Genomic DNA, 22,953 nt, shown 5'->3' with positions numbered 1-22,953 from the left:
ATGTGCCAGTTTCTTTTTGAGCTCCTTGCTTCCCCCACCCCTATAAAATGCTGTAACAGAGCTTGACGCTTGTGGGTAACTATTTGGATTCTGTGTCATGAGTCAGGATCTCACTCAACTGCCTCAGATACTGTCATGCACAGCAGTACACTGTGGTAGAGTACAGTAGCTATGTAGCTTCTCGTATATGTGTTTGTCACTACTGAGGTGTTTTTCTCCATTGTAAAAGTGGCCAAGTTTTTTTAGTGGTTCAGGCTTGAAACTAACCTTCTGCCTGGGCCAGTGAGATGCTGCAGGTGAGGAAGGATAGAGCTGTGTAGCTACTTCAGAAAATGAATGACTTTCTGTAAGATTACAACTCCTTCAGCTGACTAGCTATCCCTGTGAGAAACATCTCAAATAATTTTCTTCAGACAGGATCTTCTGTGAAGCTATTTTATTTGCGATTGCAATGGCGGGCGTCCTGTCAATCAGCAGTGCATTTTAGGAAACAAATCATAACCTTTATTCCCTATTACCCGATGCCTGATCACCTCCCCTATTTCCTCATTGGCTGAGTACTACAGGTTCACAAGCTACTCGATGCTTCTCTATACCATAGATGTACAATTTTTCTTTTTTTTCTACCCTTTAATTTCTCCTTTCTTATGTTTTGAGAACTTGTGATCTTTGTTTTACCATTCTCACACTGCTCATCCTGTTTTTCTCAAGCTTCTATCTTATTTTGGAACAGTGAGGCCTTCTCCTGTCCACTTATCTACTTAGCATTTCTCCTTATTATGACTACACAACTACCTTGGAATACAGAAAATTAGTTCTCTACTGCAAAAACACAACTTTGTTTCTGTTAAGTTCATTTGACAGAGGACCTTCAGAGAAGATGTGGCGTGTGTGAAATAACGTCAAATTGTAAAGTAAAGGAACATGGAAGAAATAATAGCCCTTTGTTGTACCTTAGCTCATAGAAATGACGCCTTCATTTGAGAAATGATATGCTTGTGATTCCCTGGAGGAGAGACCACTGGCTAAATTTGGTTTGTTTTTCCATAATTGAAATGAGCATCTTTGTGCCTTTTGGGCATGTCATTATGCACAGGCAAAGCAGAGGGGGAGTTGAGTGCAGCTGTGTCTACTTGGGAGTTAGTTGTTTGGGGCTCTCTCTGTCTTTCCTGTGCAGCTTCTGGTAGGAGGATGCTAAGAGGTGGACCTAGATGGTTCTTTTACTCTAAGCTGAAAGCTGTGAAATCATTAAATGTGGAAGGTAAAGGAAAGAAAGTCCTCTTCCTTCAGTTGAGCATTGCACATAAAAGCTTGTCAGTGCTCATTTGTTCGAGATATTATTTTAAAAAACTGGCATAAATACTCCCAGTTCTGCTTCAGTGGTATAAATGTCAGGCTAGTACTAGCATTTGGTCAGACAGATATTCTATCTTGCCTATCCTGTCACCTAAAATAAAATGCCTCTCTCCATGTTTTCATTTCTATTGTGAAAAACAGGAAGAAATGTGATGCTGGCTTTTACCCCTGTCATGAAATCTACTTTTTCCTTTTATAGATTTTTACAAAGGCTTGTTTTTGTGACAGTAGGAAATTAATTATGCATTCTTACCGCCACTGAATGTCAAACTTCCCTTTAATTGAAAAGTAATAATGGAATCTTAGGACTTTGGAGCGTTTTAAGTAGGCCAGAAAAACATGTTCTTGAATGCTCAGATGTCCTTGCACTTGTCACATTTAGTTTGACATTTCTGTGTGTTATCCATTCAAGACAGTCACTTAGTTTTCCTGAAAAATGTTGGAAGGGAAGCTAGAACTCAGGAAATGCTCATACAAAGAAATCCTGTTGGACTTGCTTGATGATAAGCTGTGATGAACAGAGGTGCCGTAAGGTAGCTTAAGAGTTCGGATTCTGTGCTAAAAAAATGTGGTAAGCTCTGCGAATGAACTCTAATAACAGTAATGCTGCTGTTTTAAATGCATTCCTTATGTATGAAATAAAATATAGCAGAGTACCTCAGTTTTAAGTCATCGTGTATTCAGGAAAGCAATGTGTACTGTCTGGTGCAAAAAAAAAACAATTGCATATTCCCTTGCTCTGCTTAATTCTGAAGGCTGAATACAACTCTGTTGTAAAGATTATACAGCTGTGCATCCCACAAAGTGGGTTTTTGCAGATTTCCAGGTAGATTCTCTCCTTGACTAGCCAACAAAGTTGGCCATCAGGTTGATAACAGAGCTGGAACGAGAGCCAAGGGATTTCAAGTCGCAGTCAAGTTCAGAGAACAAGACCTCGTTGCATCATGAGGACCTTCCAGCTCAGTTTCTATATTGCTTTCAGCACTCTCTCACCAATACATCAGAATTTTTGAGGCTTTACACCTTGAGGCATGACCTATTGCTATGAAAGTTGTTTTTTTTTTTTTTCCTAGTTGTGGTTGATGGCTTTTAGATGATATGAGCTGCTAAGGTTTGATGAAAAGTACTTAGGAAAAGCATGCCTGTTCTTCACTAAGTATTTTATTTGTTATATATAAATAAACACCTACTGTTGAAGAAACCTTGGGGGCAGAATCCTTGGGGAATCTTTGGGGATTTTCAGATTGAAAAAAATTGAAAATTGCATTTAGCAGATAGACTTTGCGCCACTACTTGAATCTCTTCAGTTGCTGTCTTTGTTTTGCTGCTGTATCACCTTCAAGTAATTTTGTGCTGGTATGTACTTGCAGAAGTAATAATACTGTATTTAAAATGCTTTGGGTGGAATTGGTTTCAGGAGCTCAGTGAAAAGCTCTTACCTTTCTCCTGTGTTTTCTTGACCTTTCATTTTACAAATTGCGCTTGTTGTTTCAGAAAATAATTTATTCCTCTTATTTCTGATTTGCTGTGATATATTCTTTCCTTTTACTTTGAGTGCTTTTGATGTGTTTCAGGACTTTGTCCCGTTGTACCAAGACTTTGAAAATTTCTACACCAGAAACCTCTACATGCGCATTCGAGACAGCTGGAACCGTCCAATCTGCAGTGTGCCGGGGGCCAAAGTGGACATGATGGAAAGAGTTTCTCATGACTATAACTGGACATTCACGTGAGTTAAAATGGAAGAAAAGGCTTCCAACAGTTATTTTTAACTAGAGAGTCTATACAAGCATGTTAAAGGCTGTGAGGTTAAAGGAACAGGGAATTATGTTTGAGTTATCCACTGGCTTGAATTAAATAATTTGGTTGTTTTGAACCACATCTGGCCACCAAGATTATTTTTATATAATCTTTTGATATTAACACCTATTGATAAAACTGACTGTGCTAAGATTTCATTGGCCTGCTCCTATAGTAAAATTAATGTCTTTGTGTGTGATGACCAGAACCTGGAGTGGATAGATACTTTGGATTGCATTACTACTTGTGATTTCTTGTGCTGGTTTAGAATCCATCCAGATACTTGATTTAAATGTTGCTGCTGAAACTGAATTTAGCATGATTGATTTGAGTCAGAACTGAAATAGACTGAGGAAACAAAACCAGAAGCTTAAGGACAGGGTGTTTTTTCTGTTTGTTTTGTTTTGTTTTGTTTTTACGAATTGGAAGTGACATACCACAAGGTTTGTGTGAAGAGGTTTGCAGCGTCGTATTCGGTGAAACTAGTTGTGTCTCTCCTTAGCTTTCAGGAGGAAAATAATTAAAACTCTTTTCCAGTAAACTTCTTCCTTAATCTCCTTGTCACGTAGCATTAGCACAGCAGTGCCAGATGTGTTTCCTTTCTGCAGTTAGAGGATATCCTGCTTGAGGGGCTGCCAAGTTAATTGATCTAGAGATCATATTTTGTAATCGGGAAGAAAGTTGTATGTTTCTGGGACGATGAAGGGGACATGTCAGAGAAACAACAAATCTGAGAAGCCTCAAGCAATGCTAGATACAATAGCATAAATGCCTCTTAATGTGTAAACTGTTGTGGGAACTTCCACTTTTAGTTTGAGACCACAAGAAAGGGAGAACATCTTTCTCACTGATAATTTCAGTTTCATAATGAGGGTCAACACTGGAAAAAAAATGCTGTTGGTTCTATTGACTTTTTTATGTTTAGTTCTAGGAAACAGGAATAAGAATCTTCTGGTGTAGTTAGTTTTACAATTGTGTATGTCCTAACTTGTGATGTTTTTAAAACACAGGTATACAGGGAAAGTGATAAAGGGCATTATTAATATGGGTTCCTACAACTACCTTGGATTTGCACAGAACAATGGGACTTGCCAACAAGCAGCAGCTAAAGTTCTGTCCCAGTATGGAGCTGGGGTGTGCAGCAGTAGGCAGGAGATGGGTAAGTTGGAGTAAGATAGGATGCTTCCTGAATGTATGTTTCTAAGTCTTTAAATTTGATCTCAAGTCTTTTAAGCCTTACTTGTTCCAGCTCTTGAACTTCAGACTAAGCAATAAAAAAGTCATAACTTCAGTGGAGATGACTTGCTGGGTTTAGTTTATACAGGACTGCTGTTTATTTGCTTTTTTTTTTTTTTTCTGATGTGTGTGCGCTTGTAGTTTTTTTAGTGTTCCTGTACAGTCTTTATTCAAAACCACATACTGGTTGATGAAAATACTTCTTGTAGAATACAGCAGTAGTGAAAGCTTCTCACTCTGAATTTGTTTTATGTGCAGGAAACTTGGACAAACACGAGGAGCTGGAAAAGCTAGTTGCCAGATTTCTAGGTGTGGAATCTGCAATGGCATACGGAATGGGGTTTGCAACCAACTCTATGAACATTCCTGCTTTAGTTGGCAAGGTATGGCTCAAGTTACTAGTAAAAGCATGGCTAATGAAGACCATAATGGTCCAGTTCTCTAAAAGCTATTTGTTTATTTTATTCTTCAGTGCAAGCCCTTGCAGAAATTTTCTGTGGAAACTATAGGTCACAGTACACGTCACTGACCTTTGCAAAAATCTTTTGGGCAACAGCATCCTAGGAAATGATAGCACTTTAGATCTCCTCTTTCTAGGAGAAAGCATAGCATGTTATGGCTTGCTTCCTCAGGCTACTCGTTAGTATATGAAATGGTGGCTGATTGACTGAAGGTATTTTGATGCCCTTCAGACACTTCAGAAGTGACTGTCTTGAGGCACACAGAAGAGCCAAACTGCATGTTGGTACATACAGGATTTATTGTTCAAGTGACATCTGAAAAATCCTTACGTTGAAGGAGCTAAATTCTCCTAGAAAAGCTATTCAAGAGAAATAATGCGAAATTGGAACACTGATTATATCTACTGTGTGCCCCATAAAACAGTACACAATACAGCCTGAGTGTCTTGCATCTCAAACTAGTTTTAAAGTTATTGGAAAATGAAATGGAACAGAGTTCTTTGTATCTTCTGGTGCAAAATATATGTTCTCTTAGCTGCTATATTGAGCAAAATAATGCAAGTACTGGAACTATATCTTTTTGAAGATGGTTTACTGCTAGCCTTGCATTACAAACCTATTTGTTCCTCTGTGGTGAATTACTTTTTCCTTTATTCCACTTATTCTTCTTTTCTGAAATCACTTTCTGGGATTATGAATTTGCTGCATTTGTTCTTCACAGCAGTGTTTCCTCCTGATGATTCTCTTTTTGACTAGCTTTAGTGTCTTCCTACTTTTCATGTTATCTGTAACTGAAGCAGCAGTGTCTACTTAATGCCCTTTTTCTCTTGGTCTGTTATGTTTTAAATACCAGATTTCCACTGATTTTATAAAAATTATTTATTTTCAAAGTGATGCCTGAGAGTGTTTCAAATTTAGTCTTTTCTGGAGTGAAATGTCTCCCCAAGGCTGTTTTTTAATAATGTATCCTTATGTCTTTTACTTGTTTTTTGCTGCTTCTTGTCTTCCTACATCTCCCTGATTTCTCTTGGACAGAAAAATGATACATAATCTCTGTGAGAACTTTTGGATTTAGAAGTCTACATAAACATACCTCTGACTGCCTGTGTGTTGTGTTCTAAGTGAGAAATTGCCGATTATCACAGTTAGTCAACCCTTCTTTTTGCGTATGTGGATCCCGCTACATCTTAAATAGTGTATCAGAATATCCTTAAGACCTCACTCAGCTCTTTAGCTGTCACATTTGAACTTTAACTGTTTTTTACAATCACTAAAAGAATCTGCGCAGTAAATACCAAGGTATGTATTGTAGCTGTTTTCATGCACATAACTTGCATGTTTAATAATCCAGCTCTTTTCATACTCAGATGGTTACAACAATCTGCACTGTTAGTAATAAGCCTACTTAGTTTTTATGCACTTTATTTAAAGTAGTAGGTTTTTGCCTCATAACCTTAGAAATGCCCTTATACTCAAGTGAATACTCCAAACAGAAAATGTTCTCTTCTGAAGAAAAGAGTTCCAATCAAATGAACCATTTAATGGTTTAGAACATTCACTAAATGCTTTTTCATTTGGCTGCCCAACATTGCTCCTTGCTGCAATTTTGATTTCTTCATTGTCTGCAAATAAAAACTCACATAAATCAAATAATGAGTTCTGGCACCACCCAGCACATGATTGGCTGGGTGTGCATAGCCTGTTTTTTCAATGCTTTGTTAGTCAGCAAAACAAAGCTGAGGGACTCCTGTGCTTGATTAAACTCTTGGGCTGTCATCTCATGACTGTTTGTGTCTTTCTGTATGCCCTAGATAGATTTTTGAGGTACAAAATTACTTTGAACATGAATTCTTGGAGGTTTATTACATATTACTTATTACAAATATAATCAGTAATGACAACATCATTTAGCCAAGAGATGTTTCTTTGACAGTCACTAATACAACTTGAAACTAATTATTATTTGAATCCTATCTGGGCAATTATATTACAACTTACTAATTAGCGTAAAACACAAGCCATTGCAATAAAGTTATTTGTGTATGTGTTACTGGACCACGGGTTCTGTTTTTGCTCTTTAGAATCCTTATATATGTGGTTTATGTTGCTATGTAATCCACTCTTAATAGCAACAAATATGACTTGACAATTCTAGGATTCGACTCAACCCCCGTAATCTGGTCAACAAAAAGAACTCAAAAGTTTCATCAGCATCACCCAGGCTTTGTTCACTATGCCCTGTCAACAGTAGCTTCTACTAAGCAGATGTTGAAAAGAGGTATAATTGGTATACATTGGAAGTTGTATTTCAGCACTGGTAAAGCATCACTAAAACCAGGTCTTTCTGCACCTGGTGGTCTTCAGCAGGAGACCCACTCACTGTAAACAGCCAAGTTGTCAGCTGCCTCGTACAGTCACTGCCAAGTACACTGAGTGTAGACAACAGATAATGTGGGACTTAAGGATTATATAGTCAGAAGTCATTAAATTGTGAGGGAATGCTAGGCTACAAAACTTGCCTAATTTGAAGTAAATGTCATTAATCTTGTTAGAGTAACTAGCTAGTAATAGCATACTGTACTGCCTTTAGCACAGAGCTTTGCATCATAGCTTGGGACTGACAGAGGCTAGATAGCAGAGGTAAAGCAACGGTGCTTGAAGGATCTTGCTTTGGTTGTTAAGAAAGCAACCAAATTACCTTCCGTATATAGTCAGTTTGAAATTAAGTCCTCAGGTCTGAATTCCACAATTCATTTTTATAGCACTTTGTGGTAACTGAAGCAAAAGCCACATTTTTTCATTTCTGCTTTGTAGAACACAAGTGATAGGATCTTCGCTAGCATATATTTGTCTTGATACCTGTAGTGTAATCCCCAATCAGTGTTAGTCATAGTCACCTAGCTACTCTCTCAAACATAAGTTGGCTGATAAATGCAGCCAAAGCCTTATTGTGGTAGCATCACTCCTCTGTTTTAGGTATGATCATCAGCTATTGCTGTACGGAACCAGTGATTTCTTTGATACTTTGCCTTTTCTTGAGAAGCATGAACTATTAGATTCTTTACTTCTGCTTCAGTTTTATTTATTTTTGGTCTAATTGAATGTCCTTCTGCTATAGAGGGCCAAAAAAGGGCTACACAACAACTTGTATTTTCTTTCTCTATCAACCACTCATATCGGTACTTGTGGAGAAGCCTCTTCTAGAATATTAATCTCATCTCCTTTTCTTAATCTATCATTTTTTTCCTAATACTTACCATTTAAGAAGGATGCTAGTACTGTTTTATTCAGCTGTTATAGTTGTGTTTAATAGCAATACCCTGTGTTGTAGTATGCATACCATTGTCCTGTGCCAAAGAGCAAACAGTAGTTGGAGATTTCCACGCTGCATATGTTAAAGTCTCCAAAATATGCAGGGTGAACCTTTCTTGTAACAGCAATTGGAACACTTAAGATTTAATGCAATTCCTGGGAAAGACTTCTGTTGTCTGTGCTGCCACATTTTGTAATTCTAGGCATTGATCAGCTGTTTTGTAGGCATTGATCAGATGTAGCTGTAGGCATTTTATCAACTATTGGTTTGTAATTGTTGCTGCTCTGAAAACATATCCAATTAAGATATCCTTTCAAGAATATATATTCCCTTTTTTGGAAAAATAATAAATGTAATCTTTAAGGGCTTCAGAAAACTTTGGAATTTCTCTTTACTTTTGCTTTCCTGTTACTGTCTCTTGTACATTACCTCAGTCTACAAAGTACTTGATAATTCTGGGCATTAAAGAAAATTAGTGGGTTTTTTTGTAACCACTCTGAACACAGGTTTAGGCAGTGGTTACCTTTGAATGTAAGAAACAGTGCAACTTAGTGATAAAGTCATTAACCTAGGAACTCATTGCCCTGGATTTTGTTTCTTAGCACCGCTGTAGTCTTGCCAAGTGAACTGTGGCAAGCTGCTATGCTCCCTGTTTTACCTGGCTGTGTAGGAAGATGAGTACTAATAGTCATCATAAAGCATTCAGGAATGCTCAGCTGCAGGTTTTCTGGGTGATGAAATTTAAGAAATTGTTTAAGTAATAACAGTAGTGTATTTTCATTTGCCGTACTAAGGCTGCAAATTGTTTCTTTGGCAGTCTTGCCTGAACCAGCTACGTTTATGTTGGATTTCTTTTGTGTTTTTTTGTTCTTAAATGACTTATGTGCAGTTCAGATCTGAGTGGTGTATGCTTGACTACAAAACATAACCTTTCTAATATCTTCCTTTTTCTCCTTCTAATTTAGGGCTGTCTAATTTTGAGTGATGAACTGAATCATGCATCACTAGTGCTCGGAGCAAGACTGTCAGGAGCAACTATTCGAATCTTTAAGCACAACAGTAAGTATAAAACGGTGGACTCTGCCTTTCTGCAGGGGCTATGGATCAGATCTGTCTTATCTTCTAGTAGTTGGAAATCAAATTTCATGCAGGAAATCAATTGCTGGTTACCTGAAAGCTAAGAAGACTGCTGCTACATACTGTTTAATCATAGTGGATTGAAAATTCCCCATGTATCAACTAGTATCACTTTTATCATGAAGCTGTACTGGCTTACATCTCTGCATGTGAAAAGGAACATTTTGCTCTTTGGCAGTTTAGGGGCAGTATTGCTCTAGCATGGCTTCTTGATACTTTGATAGCTCAGCACAGACTCATCTAACAGTCTATGTCATACGTGTATAGTAATGCGGTCTTGTAGTGGTCTAAATTACAATTTGCGGAATCAGGGAAGTTTTTCACCAAAGGATAAAACGTTAAGAATACAAATGTTAAGCTTGACATCTATGTGTTCATACAATGTAGTTACAAAGGGTGTTCCAGGACGTGAAGCATAGATTTATTTAACTGGATTACTTGTTTTGTGTATTTTGGAAATGAATACTTAAAAATCATCATTTTGCTAGTTTCAGCCTTCTCCAAAGGAGAGATATAGAATAATTCTATTCTCAGATTTAAAAATAAGGTTCTTTCTGTTCTTAGTGAAAGAAGTACTGGCTTCTCCTTAATCCATAAAGCCACTACCTTCATTCTTTAGCTTCTCTTTTAATATTATCGTTCTCTGAGATCATGATGACTTGCTTTGAAACCTCTGGTGGAGATAGGAAAGCTTGGGTTTCTGTAATTCTTTTTTTTTTCTTTGTCCTACTTGATAGTGAATCTTCTACTATTTTTCTTGTTTCTTTTGTGTTCTTCTTTTTCTCTGTTGTTTGAAGAGTTTTCCTTAAAGCGTAGAGTGTACTGGTAATGCTTTATTTTTTTGGTTTATCATTAGCCTTGATCGCAGCATTGCTTAATTGCTGGGCAAGATCATAAAAACTTTGTGTTCAGCTTCTGCATTTGTTTAAGCATACTTCTGAATGTTGTGTCCAGTTCTAGCAATTTAGAGAACACCTGTGACAAATGCATTCTGTGAGGGATTTAGAGGCTCTGGTATTGTATGGAGGAATAGATAGTTTGTGGGCATGGGATACAAACTAGTAATGATGAGACTATGGGATGTTTTAGAAACTTTATAGATGGCGTGGATCTTTGAAAGAGAATGGAGTTACACATCAGAATCAGAAGGCAAATGCAAGCAATAAGCTGCATGTGTTCTCAGTACTACCCCTTTTTATATTCTATCCTGCTTTAATTCATTGCATTTCGCTGAGATGTTACTGGCTTCATTCATGCAGTTCTTAGAAATTGTTTTCATTTTTTTCTTACCTCATTCTGCAGTTTGTCCTGTTTATTAAGGTCAGACCTGGTTCTCAGACCTCCCTTCTTTGAGAGATTAGAGCAGAAGTATTTTATTCTAATGTTCTCTATAACTGCACTAAATCATTTCTTTCATCCTTTCTTCTTTGAGAGATATGTTGGAGACCGTTGACTTCATCTTTTCCGGAACACTATCTATCTTCCAACAGTAACTTGAACTATTTTTCTAATTCCTACTCTAGTTCTAGATCATAAGCTGCTCTTGCTGCTACACCTGCTCTAGTTTACCAATCATCTTTTCATGATTGCTCGTGCTCTTTTTCATGTCCTAGTGTTTCTATCTATTACTCAACATTTTAACTACTGTGGTTGGATTACACCCATCTCCATTCCTTCCTCAGTGCTTCCCCTGCCCCCTCCTTTCCAGGATTGATTTCAGGTGTATGTATTTGCTCACATCACTCTGTCAGGTCTCCTTGGATTATACGAAGTGTTTTTAGCTGAAGTTAATAAGGTTTCAGATTAGACAGAAGGTGCTGTTAGTTGCCATGTAGTTTCTGATATGCTGAGCATTGTCATCATCCCTACGCTGGCTCTTCCTTTTTTCTCCCTTTCTGTTTTTTTAATATTTTCCTGTTCCACATGTGTAGTCTTTTCAGCTTCTAAACAGAAGTGATGTAAAAGTACACTAGTTCTCCTTGTTCTGCACTTTGGTCTATCTTCTACTTATCTTTCTTTGATTATCCTTGAACTTGTTGTTCTTTGACTTATTTCTATCCGCAAGGACGCTCTTGCTCCATAAACTGCTTTCTCTCTTCCTAACAACTAAATGCCTTTTTTTCCTCTTTTCCTCTCACCCTCCCCCTGTCTTGCTGCTTTGTACTTTCAACTCGGGATGGTCAAATTCTTCTTTGCAGTTCATAGTCACCCATTCCCTTTAATCTCATATATAGACCTGCAGCTAGATGAAGTTCATGCTTATTGACTTATGTATGGTCCATCCTCCCCACTGGACCAATTTGTGTTTCTGTGGTATTGCTGTCTTTAGTCATAGTCAAAGTTCAAGCCAATAGCTGTTTGGTACCATTTAACAGTAATTTCTGGTGCAGATATGCAAAGCCTGGAGAAGCTGCTCAAAGATGCTATTGTGCATGGGCAACCTCGTACACGGAGGCCCTGGAAAAAAATCCTTATCTTGGTGGAAGGAATATACAGGTACAAACTATTCTTTATATTCCTAAAACCCTCCCCATGAGATCTAGTTGCTTAGTATTTGAGTTCCTTTGTCAAATCAAACAATGTTAATCACTTTACAGTTATTTCATGAATCTCATGTGAGATTTAAGTTGAGGTATATATATTTCACATCCTGGACTTTGTGTTGCTAATACTGTAGCTACACATGATGTTGTCACAGTGTTGCCCACATCTTGATCAGATTGTAGAAGCTGATCTAAACTGATTATTTATATCAGAGCTGAGATCTTAATTCGCTTGTCCATTCCATTCTTTCTGTGCTCACTAGATGATGCTAGTGGATGGAATTACGCAAATTGAATGTTTTTTTCTGAATGAGTAGGAGTATGAGTAGGTTTAGCTGTGTTAAGCGTTTAAATCATGGTGGCTTTCAGCACAAAATGGGGTGTTTTGGAGTGTTGTCTTTGAAATCCTAGGCAGCTCTTAGACTTAAAAATAATAGGTAAATAAGACAGCAGATCAGAATACTGACATGAGGGTGGAAGTAAAAAGGTTATCTTCATAAAATAATCACTGAACACATTCCTTTGCCTCTAACTTACTGTTGCTGCTACTGTTGAACCTCTCTAGGATACTGACATACTAAATAAACTAGTAGAATATAGTTACCTGGGCACTAGGTGCAAAGAGCATGTATTTTTAATTTCTCTGCAGAATAAAAACATGTATAGCCATTCTTATGTGATCACAGTTAATGAGATTGGGGAAAAAAAATGCAAGTTTAGTGATTTGGGGCTGTAGAAAGAGGTCCCAACCATTAAATCAACTTAAAATAAATTTCTGTTTCTCAACAGTATGGAGGGATCCATAGTCCGTTTACCTGAAGTGATTGCCCTTAAGAAGAAGTACAAGTCCTATCTGTACCTTGATGAGGCTCACAGTATAGGTGCCCTGGGTCCCAATGGCCGGGGTGTAGTGGATTATTTTGGACTCAATCCTGAAGATGTGGATGTTATGATGGGGACATTCACCAAAAGCTTTGGAGCTGCTGGAGGATACATTGGGGGCAAGAAGGTAAAACGCTGGAAATGTCCTGGCTGTTTCAGGCTGATGGTGGATTGCTTCACTAAGCATTTCAACATTGATTTCTTTCTCAAGTTTCCATGACCATCCAATTGTTTCATAATTTTACATGCTGTCTACTATAGTGAAAGACTGCAATGCGGAAGAGGCTAATAAAATGCCTCTATTTTATAGATCCCACGTGGTCAGTGATGAGCTCAGTTTGCAGAATGTACAGTCGGGGTGTAAATTCTTTTTAGGAAGTGTTAGGAACCAGGAAGCAGGGATTTCTCAACGTTACTTCTAATGAGGCTAGCAGGAAGAATGCCAGAAGCTAAAGTTCTTCAGCTCATCTGGTGGAAAATCCCCTTCTTAGCTCAGCCTGGTGGATTTGTTTCCCTCTGGATTTGAACAGTTTCCTTTTGAAAAAGACACTGCTTTTGGATCCTCCTCTATAGTCACGTTCTGCTAGAAAGTGTTGCCAGTTGTCAAACTCCTCCTTTTGCAAGGGGTTGTGTACACTGCTAGATGTGTCCCCTTTCTTATCCTTGCCATTTCTTATGTCCTCTACCATTTCCCTTTCAGGACAATAATTTTTTAGATGCTAATAGTGACAATTACTTTAGTCCATCCAAATGGATATGGGACTTGCAGATGCTCCTCTTTAATAGTTTACTGCAGTTGGACTAAAATGACTCTGACATCTTCCCCAGAACAAAGCACCATATTCTTTTTCCAAGGCAGTGAGCCAGTGGGATTAACTCCCTTGGTATAAAGTGAAGCAGCCAGGAGTCCTTCATGGCTGTATTTTAGGAACTGTGTTTAAGAGATTGCTTCAGAAATAAGAGGCCTTAAATCTTCCCACCTGTTTTTTTTTCAAAATCCCTTTACAACTTCCTTTTATTTAACTCCAATTCCATGCAGACAGCAATACGAAATGGAGTATTTCCACATTTTTATAATACGTTCAGTTATTATGCTATAACAGTTATTATGCTATCAACCTTATTAATTTTATGATGGCAGAATCTGTCCTGGCATTTGTACTGTTTTTTATGATACTTCACAGGAGTGGTCTAGCTATTACAGAGGTTTTGTTACAGTTAAACAACAAGCAGCCTAGATCTATGGTATGTTTGTACTTTGTTCCCATATGATCTGTGTTTATCCTCCAACAAATCTAGAAGGTACATTTATCTGGGAAGTGCAGGAGTGGTAGTCTGAGGTTCCTGCACTCTTAAATAAAGCAGGAGATGTAATTTATATTGTGCTGGTAAATAGGAGAAAGTATTTTGTGACCTGTGCCCTGTTTGGTGACTTGTGGGGAAACAATTATATTGAGCATGATACGCAAGTACTCATAGATCCTGCTCCCTACTATTTCACTTGTTTTATATTCCCACTGTTACAATAAACACTCTTGAAACATGGCCTTGCACACAGCTTGAGTAATGCAAACACCTTCTCGCAATCTAATGCTGGTATTGTTAGCTAAACAAGTCTGTCATAGACATTTGTTTTTGATCAATGGATATTCTTGCTCTGTGACATAATTATGGGTTGTCATGTGTCTACTGTTTGCACTTCAACTGCTTATTACTTATAAAATAAATCCTTGAGTGACCTGTTCTCTTCTAGGACATTCTGGAAGAGGTTCGTTGTAGTAGTGGCTCATTTTACTGTGTGGTTAAAGCATTTCTCTTGAGTGCTGGGAAAGCAGTGTCTGATGGCCTCTTGTGTTTTACTAGGAGCTGATTGATTACCTCAGGACGTACTCTCACAGTGCTGTGTATGCAACATCGTTGTCACCTCCTGTTGTGGAGCAAATCATCACCTCCATGAAGTGCATTATGGGTGAAGATGGTACAACTTTTGGTGAGTCTTTCGAACACTAGACATTTAGAAGGGGGACACCAAACAGAACCTCTACACCGCTTTGACAGATAACTCATTCAGTGTACACATTCATAATTATCTGTTACTTCATGTAGACTTTGAGTCTTTGGAGCGTCAAAACAATTTAATATCTTGCTTGGCAAATCAACCTAATAAAGATATAAAGAATTAATATATACAGGTAAGTCATCTTAGTGTTTCACGAGACAGTATTGTCTTTAATTTACATTTGTTCTGCCTAGCTTTTCTAGGTCTCCTCTTTGCTCTTCCTATTCTTCTGTCCTTTGTTATTTGCCCGTCTTTTTAGATTGTCCACTACAGTAACTAAGACTGTAAAATACACAACAAAATACGCTGAAAGCTATGTTTTTTATTTTCATTTCTAGTATAACTTGATGCTTGCACCTTGGTTAAAGTAAATATGAGGATGCGTTTGAAATTGCTTTTCACTTGAGCTATAGGAAGTAATACACTGGGGAAGGCACATTCAGATTTCTTGATTCAGGTTTACTTTCTCAAGATGGAAATAAGAAAGGGGAAATCTGTCTAAGTCTTGAGTTTCAAAGTCAGTAGTTTGCTGAGGATTTCTCCACGTTTTTTGTTTCAGATGCTTTTACAATTCAAGTGCCTTAATGTATTATAGGAGTTTCAGGCATCTGGCCACGAGGTGGTGGTGTATACTGAAGAACTGTATTCACTTTTGAACATGGGTCACCTGACCAACTAACCTGACAGATAACTCCAACAGTGAAAAAGTTTGCACAAATAATTAAGAACTCTACTGTTATAGCAGATTTCATTTGATTTGCTTACATTATCTGAGAAGAGGCTTAGTGGCAGCAATAGGTGTTGGTGGTTGCTCAATAGAGAAGTCATTCGTGAGGCAAGTACAGCCAGGCAGCAGCTTGTGTCTGTGCTACCATTTAGTTGATGTGAGTTACCTGTACCTGCCAAGAGTTGTCCCCAGTAGTGCCCTCAGAACAGATATTAACCAAGCTTCAAACTATGTGAAAAGTTGTGCCAGAGAGCTGGGTCTTGCCATCCTCTTAAAAATGACAGAGCTCTTTCTAGCTAAAGATTTGCCAAGAGTTTGTGGTCTACTCAAGCGTTGCTTGTTTTGGGTTTCTTCCAATATCTGTTTTGCTTAATGAAGTGGGAAGAAGGAATGTGAATATTCCAAACAGAAACCAGTTACAAACTAAGGCTTGAAAACTAAGGCATTTTTGCCCCTTTCTGAAGCTGCAATGTAATGCTCATTCAAGCTGTGAGAATGGAAGCAACTTCCACTCCAGGCTTTTCTCCTGCTATTCCGACATCAAAATCCATCTCAGCTGAAAAGAGAACCAGATCAGGAACCAATCTGGCAAAAAATGCCTTAAACTCAAAAGGCCTTTTTGTTATGTTCTCAATATGCATGTCAAGCTATATACAAGTTTGGTGCTAAGGAGTACCCGAAGTCCTAGCCATTCTTTCTATTAAAAAAAAAAATATATTTTTAGTGTTTGAAAGCTGTGTCATTTCAAAGAAGCCTCTGCATTTCACATTTGTGTGAATTTTATTGTTTGTTTTTTCTCTACAAGAAAGCCGAAATGCAAAGCCAAAGTCCAATCTACTCATAGTCAGGGTTTCTCAGCTACAGCTATCGTGGAAGTCTTACAGTCTGTCTTAATTATCTAACCATCCTTCAGCTAATCTAGGCACTTCCTAGGATGATCCCTGCCTGAAAGCATTTTTCTGTTCCTTTTTTTTGTGCTGTTCTGTTTCCCGGTCATGTTTTTTTTTTTTTTTTTTTTAAATTTCTTAGAGACTTTAAGGCAGTAGTACTTCATAGGCATTTTCTTCAGATGAAGTCGACTGAAGTGTAATTGTGTGAACTGAGCAGCTGCTTAGTGACAGCATGACCAAATCTTTTCCTTGTTTAAGGGCTTTCGCTGAAAAACGTCTCTTGATTCTGTGGAATTACGGGGTGGGGCTTTGAAGGACTGCTGTCTGCAATCTGTTTGACCACAAGTAAGTCTAAAGTAGAGTAGTGCTGGTGAGAGGTGTTAAATGTGGAAGGCAAACAAGCAGAGAAATAGTGTTAAGCTGGGTCACTGGTAAGCAGCTCTGAATCAACCAAGTATTACAAAAACTTTACTGCTTTCAAAGTAGTCAAGCTGAACTAATGGATGAAAGTAAACTAAGCAAGGACAATGATTTTCCAATGGCACAGGAGTTGGAGCTGGAGTCAGAACAGTAGACATCAGCTAGCTCCCAACACTGTGTTGATTCACAGCTAACTCTTTTAATGACCTCAGGAATGCTTGCTTGAAAACAGTCTTTGTGGCTACTTTGTCTACTTGTTTCTTTTCACCACATACTACTCATAAAAGTAACCTTTCTCCATGACATCAAGCCTCTGGAAATTGTGGTATCAGATTGAGATGGTCTGTAGGTGAAGAGTAAGTAGTAGGAAGTAATTCGTTTGAGGACAAAAGATTTTTTATGTATTAATTTGAAATAATAAAGTATTTCTTTTAAATTTCTTCATTTTACACTATTTCTGAATCTAGTGAAATATGTGGAGGCTCTGACCTTAAAGTGTAAAGCACTGTAGTTACTAAAACTTTACATAACTATAAAAGAAAAATATCTACTTTCAGATCTTTCTAGCAAGCTGCCAGTGACTAAGTAAGGTATTTGTAAGAGGCAGCACAGACAAAATACAGATGCTATGAAAAGCTAAGTGGCTGTTCTCAGAGAATGCAGGACTGATAGCATGCCAGAGTGCCACCTGGACTGGGACAGTGGCCTCTTGTGTCGTGATTTCTGTTCAAACTGCTCTGGTAATTCTAGGTGCTGTTGATGCATGTAAGTGACTAGCAAACCTCAGTCTCTCTGAAGACAGATATGGGAACATATTTATACACGAATACAAGTATGTTGCTTGCCCCAGACTACAAAAAACAGTTCAACAGCTGAAACGATGGCAGAGCCATCTCATGGGTTCTTGGTATTGATACTTCCAGTACTGCTTCTGAAAGTCCTCTACACTATTAGTTCAGTGTTGTATGTTTCTCCTGTTTTGCGTGGCATTACTTCTCTTGCACTTACTTGGCTTGAAGACCATTGTATGGTCTTGAACAAAGTATACATGATTTGTGATCAATTTGTGAACTTCTTCAGCAGAACCATTCTCAAGTGTGGTGAACGTCTTGGGCACACAGCATGTCTTCAGGGAACTCTCCAGTGACAGTATACATGGATAACTCACATATCATCGCATTTGACTTTGATATGTAGTAGACTAGTTTGAAGAGAAGAGATGGGGAAGACTTCTTTGAGGGCACTTCTTTACTGTGAGGGTGACAGTGCACTGGAACAGGTTGCCCAAAAAGGGGGGCTGGACTACATGATCTTCAGAGGTCCCTACCAACCTCAGCCCTTCTACTGTTCATTCTTTCAACAAGAGTGAATTTTTTGAGCTGGTTCTCCACTTCAAAGTCAATATAGCTGAACAGGCAAGTGTTGCAGAAGCTTGTCAGCAGTTCAGTGGATGCTTTCTTTCTCTGTTTTCAGTCACAAAGATGAATGAACTGTAGATGGTTTTATAGATGAACAGGCTTTCTTAACAATAATAGTAATTAAAAAAAGACAAAATAAGCAGCTTTTTGAGGGTCACAGTCAGTATACGCAAGGATGACAAAATTGATTCCTTGAATGGGGCTCTGGAAATGTGTAGCAGAGGGCTGCTTGATTGTTACCATTCATGTGCTGTTCGGGTTATTTAAATTGACTGTGGGGAAAATGACCCAGCTCGATGCTTGTCCTGGTAAATTAGACATTGTTAGGTTTTATGATATTAAGTACTTAATTTGCCTTGATGAATTTTTCAGCCTCTGTTGTTTGATTTGGGTTGAAAGCTGGATTTTTCACTGTTACAAACTCAGTGGGACAGGCAGGTTGGTCGGCTCCATTCTGCCACTTGCATAAGAGCTAGCAGTATCTTCTGTGCAAATGGGGTTCTGCTTGTATTGTTGGTGTTCAGGATCCAGCCTGTTCGTTGCCCTGATAACATTGCTGGGGGCAAATGGGAAAAAATCATAAAGTAACCAGACTGAGACATGGGCAAATCAAAACATGCAAGATGAAACCGGTCTAGGGACTGGTTAACCTCCTTCAGAAATGAAACTTAGTTTGCTTTCCGGTGTATTAAAAGCTGAAGGTGAGCATTAAATCTAGGAGTGCTTTAAGTTTGATCTAAAGCTGCATTTGATAATAGCTTGTAAAATAGGTGATCTACTTCCTTCCGTGTCCATGGGCATTAACTTAATAATAGTAAATATGTACATTGATGCTTATAACAAGCTTACTGTTGACTGTCTCATTTTCAGGAGAGAAATATCCCACACTCAATCAGTGCAATAGTAAAATAGCATGTATAGAATTAGTAGTGGAGAGGCGGGGCACAAGATGACACTTCAAATTTGTTTGAACATTGGCTGCAGCACTGTACAGAAATTAAGGTTTGTTATCCTGCATAGCTCTAATGGTGCAGGCAAGGGAGGTGAAAGTTGCATATTCGTCTTAGCTGCTAAACTGTCAGAAACAACTGATTTTTGAAGGCTAGGCAGTTAACTGCACATAGCTGAATAGGGATTTGACATCTTAGCACCTCAGAAATGAAAAGCTTGTAGTATATCTGGTCAATTTTAAGTCTAAAAAAAAAAAGTTGATTTCTAATCTTGCCATTGCTGCATGGAATAAACTTGAGTGAGTTAAATCAGAAGAGGTAGTTAAACCAATTATAGCCAACAGGAATAAGGATGCACAGCTGTGTTGGCAGAGAACCGAGCCTAACACCAGTTCAGAAGGTTGGGTCATTGTTATACTGTTAATATGCACTGGGAGAAGCATCTTGGAAACAGAACTAAGCCTGGTCTGCGTAAATTCTAGGGGAGAAGAGACTGCAATTAGTGTTCTAACCTCTGTGTGGTTAATCAGGCTCTCAAGTGAACATATGACCTCTATAGTTAACTCAGCTGCCTCACCAGTAGGTTTCTTCAAGTCAGGTATTCTGTGAAAATAAATAATCCTCTTTTCCTTCTGAAGATCAGCCATAAGTATATGCAAATATAAAAAGTAAGTAGTCATGAAAGAACAGTTGACCCTATATAACTTGGTATAGAATTTTACATTGTTTACAGTATATTTGTAAATGAAGTTTGTCCCTTGTCATTGCTAGCAGTAGATGTGCAAATAGAAGCAGTGGCTGCTGTTCTACTCAAAAGGGGAATAAATACTCCTTGTGCAGGCTGAGGTTGAAAACATTCAATTAGCATTAAAATCGGTTCATTTGAATTTCCTCCAATAATGCACTTGTTAATGAGGTGTTAAATTATCACCTTGGGAACCCGGGGACCAGTCAAAACTAATTTGAGCAAAGTGAGAACTTTTTTTGTTGCTGCCCTTGAGAATCTCAAGCTGAGCTGGGAAACTGTTGGAAAAACAAATACTCTGGGGGTCATAAAGAGAGTTTCCTGCTTCTCTCCAGGGGACTGACAGTTTTAAACATCACTCTCTGTATTTGTGCTTCCAGCTGGGGATCTTTTAAATCCAGCTTGTTGCTGCATCCCTTGCTCCCTCCCACAGTGCATGGCAAGCCTCCAGAAAAATTGCTTTAACCTGGGCTAGGAAGGAGAAATCCTTCAGCCTTGGTGCTTTGAAGACTGTTTACAGACACTAAGAGAGCTGTACCCTTTGTGTTTTGCATTGGAATGTGAGAATTCTTCAGTGCCTCTTCTTCTGGACTTTAATCAACATTGTGGGTGGTGTTTGTACAAGGGCTTGTAAAGCTTTATAACTGTACACACGCTTTGTTCTAATAATGTTCCAGTTCATGCTATTTCTGTTCAGGTGCAAGCTGTCATTCTCTATCTGCGTAGCCTAAACACTGATCTCTAACAGCAGAAATATAACTAGGAATGTGGCTTTGCTGAAGTAGTTTCACTTTATTTTGTCAACTACATTTGACATGAAATGCATGGCTATCTTTTTCCTCTCTAACACTTGAGGTGCCACACTTCTACAGTACATTTCTAGTATACAGCTCATACTGCGAAAGGAGAAAATACTGGGCAGCAGCAGCTCACTAGCATATATTGTCAGCAGCAGCGTGACAAAAATGTTTCTTAGAATGAATGTCAAAATAAAGCATTTGAACAGAAGTAACCCTGAATAAGGTGATGCGTGCTCTTTAGGCTAGTGCAAAATTGAGCTCATGGTTCACAGTATGACACATAATTTACTAGAGCAGAGGTTTTTTGTTTTTAAATACCCGAATGACCTGCATAAGCACCGCTGTCTATCAATAGTCCTTGCATAAGCACCACTGTCTATCAACAGTCCTTGAAACTGCAGCAATTTTCTACATAGAAAAGTGTGTGTGTATGTATATATATGAATAAATAAAATTTACTGCTGTTACAGTGTATGTAATGTATAGATATGGAAAACTTCAATCTGTGAAGCGCACATAATGTAAATGGTTCTAGCTTCTTTGGAAACATACCTGTAACTGACAGCCTTTCTGTCAGTGGGTATATTAAATTATGTCAGGTCTGACAGACCAGTTGAAATGCCATCTTCACCTATTTTCTGAAGTTTTGATGTAAAATGTGACTGGCACCATGTCAACTCATGCCATTTCACTTCATGGTAGTTGATCTGCTGCAGATTGCCAAACATGAACAATCTGGACAATCTAAGATGTGTACTTAAACTCCTACTGGTGTACAGATGTTTGCTAATGTCCCAGAATTAAGAAATGTTATTAGATAGTACAGATTTAATCTTTGAAGGGAGGAGCTGGCTGGAAAACATTCATGCCAATTAATGTGTTTTAAGAGCCAATGTAGTGATTTGAGACAATGTGGAGATCATTCAGGTTCTGCTGTGTAAGTTCAAAAGTAGGGTTCATCTGAGGATGAATTGACTTGTGAAGAACAAGATAAATAAACCTGTAGAGTTTCTTGCTACCATGGATAAGCTTGTATTAACAAGCAGGTTGTTACCCAACTGTTGCTTAGTGAAAAAGTTGCAGGTGCAAGGCTGTTTGCACGGGGGAAATACATTACAGAACAGTAGCGCTTCTCATGCTCATGTTGGCTAGCAGTTCCTAAGGGTTCTTAGCTGTTCATTTATGGCTACTGTTTGGGGTTTAAAAACATCAACAACAATAGTAAAATTGTTGTGAAGCTTTTTCAGACTTCCAAGCTGGCCTTCCTACTAGTCAACTTTGTATTGTATAAATGTGTTACACAAATCAGGCCCTGAATGGCTAGTGGAGAACTCATTTACCCTGCTACTAACATCTTCAGAACTAAGTCATCTGTGCAAACAGATGTGATACGTTCGCAGAGTAACTATACCAAGAGCTGGAAGCAGAACACTGAGTACCTTCGATCCTTCGTGAATAAATTCTTTTCTAGGGTCATTGCTGTATTATTGAAAAGTTGCTTTTTTTGTTCAGGACATTGCAGAGACAGTTGTGGATTTTATATGCAGAGCTTTGATCTCTCTAGGATCCTTGGAAAATATAGCAGCACAGGAAAAGCAAGTCTATAAAAGTCACAGCAGAGACGAGGCCTCCAGGGTTTGGGCCTTTTCAGGCACAAAGCCTACTCTTCCACCGCGGTGCAGTTCCAGGTGGCAGGCTACCAGGAGCTGCTTGCCAAATACAACTTACTAACATGGGAATGCTCACCACTGTTTCTGTTGAAAGTGTTGCAGACTTTTAGAGTAAATCTGAGTGTCCCGGAGTAGGACAGTTATGCCTGCTGTAACTGACACACAAGTAGACATGGCTCTGACGCGGTGGCAGATTTGCAGGCCATAGCTTTGATTATTAGATGAACTTATCGGCTATACACATCTACTGTGCTCCATTGCATGGTGTCCCATCTAGTACCCCTGAGGAAAAAATAGGTATTTGGGACTCTTCTGTTCACTCTCCTTATACCTTGATTGATCCTTCTACCAACAGACTGTCAGTAGAAGTGATCTGTCCACCAGTTTTTCCTGGATTTTCAGAGTAAGCGCTAACACAAGAATGTTCTTTTCATAGTATTTTACATTATCAGTTACTGGTAAGAGCTTACTTTATATAGGATGAAACAACTTCACGTTGTTATTATCTCAAGCATGTGGAACCTGTTTCGTAATGCTCCTGATATC

At 38.4% G+C, this 22,953-nt stretch overlaps 1 protein-coding gene across 2 annotated transcripts in view; it reads left to right on the top strand.

The window, feature by feature from the left end:
* Positions 1–22,953, top strand: part of SPTLC2 (serine palmitoyltransferase long chain base subunit 2) — a 72,447-nt gene that overhangs the window by 15,691 nt on the left and 33,803 nt on the right. For both annotated transcript variants that reach the window (XM_082762063.1, XM_082762064.1), the window contains exons 3-9: positions 2,931–3,085; positions 4,167–4,315; positions 4,651–4,775; positions 9,132–9,225; positions 11,694–11,799; positions 12,636–12,855; positions 14,592–14,718. In XM_082762063.1, coding sequence (XP_082618189.1) covers positions 2,931–3,085; positions 4,167–4,315; positions 4,651–4,775; positions 9,132–9,225; positions 11,694–11,799; positions 12,636–12,855; positions 14,592–14,718 — 976 coding nt within the window. The remainder of the gene's footprint in view (positions 1–2,930; positions 3,086–4,166; positions 4,316–4,650; positions 4,776–9,131; positions 9,226–11,693; positions 11,800–12,635; positions 12,856–14,591; positions 14,719–22,953) is intronic.

The sequence above is a fragment of the Aythya marila genome (genome assembly GCF_965140915.1).
Source record: "Aythya marila genome assembly, chromosome: 5".
NCBI classification, from domain to species: domain Eukaryota; kingdom Metazoa; phylum Chordata; class Aves; order Anseriformes; family Anatidae; genus Aythya; species Aythya marila.
Note: the sequence above shows the minus strand (reverse complement) of the source record. Positions and strands in the feature narration are given on the sequence as shown.